The sequence below is a fragment of the Muntiacus reevesi genome, chromosome 21 (genome assembly GCF_963930625.1).
Source record: "Muntiacus reevesi chromosome 21, mMunRee1.1, whole genome shotgun sequence".
Classification (NCBI taxonomy): domain Eukaryota; kingdom Metazoa; phylum Chordata; class Mammalia; order Artiodactyla; family Cervidae; genus Muntiacus; species Muntiacus reevesi.
The window spans coordinates 13,169,513-13,175,056 of record NC_089269.1 but is presented as its reverse complement, the minus strand read 5'-3'; the positions used below and the strand labels follow the sequence as shown (position 1 = coordinate 13,175,056).

At 37.0% G+C, this 5,544-nt stretch overlaps 1 protein-coding gene across 1 annotated transcript; it reads left to right on the top strand.

The window, feature by feature from the left end:
• Positions 1–693: 693 nt before the first annotated feature.
• Positions 694–1,641, top strand: LOC136152415 (olfactory receptor 5H2-like). Its single transcript, XM_065913706.1, has one exon. The coding sequence runs from the start codon at positions 712–714 to the stop codon at positions 1,639–1,641; it is 930 nt and encodes a 309-aa protein (XP_065769778.1). The 5' UTR covers positions 694–711.
• The last annotated feature ends 3,903 nt before the right edge of the window (positions 1,642–5,544 follow it).

Genomic DNA, 5,544 nt, shown 5'->3' with positions numbered 1-5,544 from the left:
CACTTCACCCACGGACTAGTTACTTCATATGTATTTTAACCACTTGAAAAGTAAGTTTAAAACACAGATCATTAGACTTCATTCTGGACCACTACATCAATTTTTACAGTACAACTTTATCATTTATATTTTGCACAAAAAATGCCTCAGAAAATGTTGATCTGGTGTAATCTGGTTTGGAAATTATTGGACAATAGCAACAGCTTCCTGACTTTTATTCCTGATTTGACTTTTTCATTTCTGTAGCCAATTTCTATAGAAACATATACTTATTTTAAAAACTCTTACAGTGCCACTCCCATCTCTTATTTTCAGTGCATGTTTATTACCTGATGAATAGTGTTCAAGACCCTTCACATGATATTCAATTTATTACCCAGGTCCATCAAGCTTCTTTTCCCTGAACCTATAGCCATGTTTCAGATAGAATTTCCCTATTACACTCAACTCTTTGCTCAAATATTTATCACATATTTAGAATTTTTCATTTTTCTGAATGTGTTCACTGCTTCACATTTTTTGAATTGTATTTATTTTTATTCCAACCAAAGAGATGTCATTCATTTCAAAGATAATAACAAACCTAAGAGGGCATTCTATATGCATGGTTTATTTCAACTCTCTTCCACATATCTTCATGTTTTAAATTCCTTGTGACTTTTTTAAAAAATCATTTTCTCCATTTCATTTCAGGTAACACTCAGTGAGGACATGGAAAAGGAAAATGCAACATTGCTGACAGAATTTATTCTCACAGGACTCATATATCAACCAGAATGGCAAATTCCCCTGTTCCTGCTGTTTTTGATGATATATCTTATCACCATCGTGGGAAATCTTGGTCTGATTGCTCTCATCTGCAATGATCCTCACCTTCACATTCCCATGTACTTATTCCTTGGGAACCTGGCTTTCGTGGATGCCTGGATATCATCCACAGTGACGCCCCAGTTGCTGGTCAATTTCTTTGCAAAGAGCAAAATGATGTCTCTCTCTGAATGCAAGATACAATTTTTTTCCTTTGCAGTCAGTGTAACCACAGAATGTTTTCTGCTGGCAACAATGGCATATGATCGCTATGTGGCCATATGCAAACCATTACTTTACCCAGTTATTATGACCAAAAGACTATGCATCCAGCTATTAATTTCATCATTTTCAGGTGGCCTTATTCATGCCATACTTCACAATGCTTTTTTATTGAGATTGACCTTCTGTAATTCAAACATAATACATCACTTCTACTGTGACATTGTACCATTATTTAAGATTTCCTGTACTGATCCTTCCATTAATTTTCTGATGGTATTTATTTTCTCTGGGTCAATACAGGTGTTCACCATTCTTACTGTTCTTGTCTCTTATACACTTATTCTTCTTACAGTCTTAAAAAAGAAGTCTGTACAAGGCATAAGGAAGGCCTTCTCTACCTGTGGAGCCCACCTCTTGTCTGTCTCTTTATACTATGGGCCTCTTCTCTTTATGTACGTGCACCCTGGATCTGCACAAGCAGATGATCAAGATATGATGGACTCTCTGTTTTATATGGTCATAATTCCTCTGTTAAATCCAATCATCTACAGTTTGAGAAATAAGAAAGTCATAGATTCACTGGCAAAAATGTTAAAGAGAAATGCTTAGATCTCACATGAATACACTTGCTCCTTTATTAAAAGTCAAAAATTTGTGTAGATTAGATGTTACTCTATATTGATTAATGCTCAAAGGCTTTGCACTAATCATTGTCCTAGAGCTTTAATGATTTAAACTGAGAGTACTAATAAGCATCTTAAAATGTTTATAGATTACTGAAACACACAGAAAAAATTTTTCATCAAGTATTTAAGTCATACTAGAATAATTTAAGAGGAAAACAAAGTATTTTACATGTATGTTCTCAATGTAGCTTCACAAACACATTAAATACCATAGTGGTGTATTCAACTCCAAAAAGAATTTGAATGTGATGTTTTTGATAACAGTAGAACTATGCAGCCTGAGACTCGTATCGCATTTAACTTCACAGTGGAGGCAGGTTTGTATTTGAAAGAACAGAGGCAAATATCAGGAATTCTGCTAGCCATCAAAATGTGTTTCATTCCACTCTATTTGGGACATGGTGAATTTCACTTTTTGTAGGGTTTTAATTGTCATATCTCACAGAGAAATTGACAGAAATGGTAAGGAAATTTAAAAATTTCAGAAAGCAGTTAAAGGAGGGCAGGTCAGGCAAAACTGTATAAGAATGTTCTTCCCCAAAGTCTGTCTATGAATAACTAGTAGAGGGAAGATGCCTCTCTGTGTCTGCGGTATCTTGAAAGGTCATGTCCAGTTGTATTTGTAAGGAATAGGGTAATCTGAGAAGCTTTACTGATTCACAAAGCTAAGGGACGAAATTGTAGATTTAACTGGGATGGACATCGAGAGGAAAAGGGAAGCGGCAGGATAAGAAGGAAATAGTCTCAACCTTCCGACAATTTTAAAATAATGAAACTGATCAGAAAAAAAGAAGAAATATGTGGAGATTATTAGAACGTGTTGTTGAGAACAAGCTGCTTAAAATGCATAGTTTTTTGTTTCGTCGCTAAGTCCAACTCTCTGCGATCCCATGAACCACAGCCCCCCAGGCCCCACTATCCAAGGTATTTCCCAGGCAAGAATTACTGGAATGGGTTGCCATTTCCTTCTCCAGGGAATCTTCCAGACTCTTGGATCTAACCCGCATCTCCTGCATTGGCAGGCAGATTCTTTACCATTTTGGGAAGCCCCAAAATGCATTTTTATTGCATTTGCAACATGCAAAATGCATTTTGTTGTTGTTCAGTCGCTCAGTCACATCCGACTCTTTGTGACCCTATGGAATGCAGCACGCCAGGCTTCCCTGTCCTTCACTATCTCTCAGAGCTTGCTCAAACTCATGTCCACTGAGTCAGTGAGGCCATCCAACCGTCTCATCCTCTGTCACCAACTTTTCCTGCTCTCAATCTTACCCAGCATCAGGGTCTTTTTCAATGAGCTGGCCCTTTGCATCAGTGGCCAAAGTACTGGAGCTTCACCTTCAGCATTAGTCATTCCAATGGATATTCAGTGTTGATTTCCTTTAGGATTGACCGGTTTGATCTCCTTGCTGTCCAAGGGACTTTCAAGAGTCTTCTCTAGCACCAAAGTTCAAAAGCATCAATTCTTTACTGTTAGGCCTTCTTTATGCTCCAACTCTCACATCTGTACATGACTACTGGAAAAACCATAACTTTGACTATACAGATCCTTTGTTGGCAAACTGATGCCTCTGCCTTTTATTTTTTAATATACTGTCTAGGTTTGTCATAGCTTTCCTTCCAAAGAGCAAGAATCTTTTAATTTTGTAGCTGTAGTCACTGTCCATAGTGATTGTGGAACCCAAGAAAATAAAATCTGCCACTGTTTCCACTTTTTCCGCATTATTTGCCATGAAATCATGGGGCCAGATGCCATGGTCTTAGTTTTTTGAATATTGAATTTTAAGAGATTTTTCACTCTCCTCTTTCACTTTCATCAAGACTGCCAGGTAAAATATCAGAGTATTCAGTAGTGGCAAACATGAAAAAGAGCAAGAGTTTGCATGTTTGGTCCCCCCAAAGTCCCTAAATGTTAGTTTCATAATACTCATACTCTAAAAATAACAAATTATTCATCTTCAGTTCCATCCCTGACCTTCCAAGCTCATCACTTATTCTACACACATTATACTGAAACCACTAAGGCCCTCACCCTAAAACTATTGAAATTTATCACTTACAATAATCTTACTACTTATCCTACATCCTGTTGAGTCTCTTCCCAAATTTTGCTCTCAGATGCTTTTTTATAAATAGAGCGCTGAGTAAATAATATTCCTTTTCAATAACTTTTAATGGATTTTCATCACTACCAGATTATAAATTCTCCAGGCAAGAATACTGAAGTGGGTAGCCATTCTCTTCTCCAGGAGATCTTCCTGACCCAGGGAGCAAACCCAGGTCTCCTGCATTATAGGCATATTCTTTACCATTTAAGCCACCAAAGAAGTCCATGCATATGGTATACCTATCTAAAACTCTCTTTATGCACATGGATATGTTTATCTATTTACAAATATGTACAGATTTTATATATATATATATATATATATATATAGCATCTCTTCTTCCACAATTCTCCTAATGGACACTATATTATATACAAATGAATTACTGAAAGCCTCTGGACAAACCTTCCTCACAGGTACACGGTTTTGTTCCTACAGGGCTCTCCAGTAAGAATGCTCCCTCCAGGAATACCTGTCTTTATTTACAATTGTAATGGTCCTTTCTTCAAGATCTATCTTAAATGTTACAGCATCCGTGATGCATTTCCAATTACCTCAAAGAGTATAAAAATACTTCCTCATTTGAAACATTTATTTATTCTTGAAGGCCACAGATGACATTATGTAATTCTTATTTTTGGCCTACAAGCTTTTTTAGTATACAGTGCATCACTTATTTTCAATCTTGCAATGAGCCCACAGAGATAGGCCTGGGATGGCCACTCTATGTCAACGCACCTTCACATGTTTCTTTCAATATGATCACAAGAATCATATACCTAAAGTGAATTAATCTTGTTCTTAGCAGGAGGATCAGCTCCTGAGATAGAGCATGACAAAGTATCAGGGTGAAGTTCCTTAGTTAGACATTCGGATTAAAAATACAAACCAAATAAATATTTACAACAAAAATGTTTTTGGAGGTGTGGGTCACAAGATTAGATCAGATAATCTGCCTTCTTTTTGCTTCTGAAGAGACACCCCAAACCCCAGAAAGGGAGTGAAAAAGATACTTTCATTATTTTTCACTAGGGAATCTATGCATTTGCCTGTGTCCATAATGCATTCATTTTTTTCCTGCTGTGTTCCCATTGTTCTGAACTAGTCTGTGTTAAAAGAAATAACACTTAGGAGTCAGGTAAAAACAAACACCATCAAATCTAGAACAGTAATTCTTAGTGTGAATTGTGAAGGAACTAGCCAGCATCTCATTAGTGATTCAAGGTAAGGTAAGCCATAATACTGGAGGCATTATCACATTTCATTTACTGTGAAGTGAATTCCTTGATCAGATAAATGCACGCAATACGAATTCAGAGTAGATAAGGAATCTTGTAAGTCCACTGATAGTTGTTTTGGTAAAAGCACTGCCTGCAAAGAAGAATCTTTATCTAGAGCAAGCATCTATTCTAGTAATAACAAAACACCCTTCCATGATGGAAAATTGTCCAATGCAATCAACATGCCAGCAGGTGGCTGACTGATAACCTGAATGAGTGATGCAGTATCAGGGACTCTGTGTTGGTCTCTGTGCTGGCAGAAAAGGCACTCAAAATGACCTTAGACTAGCTGGCCACAGTGAGTGGAAGTCCATGTTGCTGAGACTATACATAATTTCCATTCCTGACACTCTGGCACCTTTTTTTAAAAGCTTATTTTCTGATGATGGGGTAGCTATAGAAACAACTTGACTGGTATCTGAGAATGGGTCATCATAT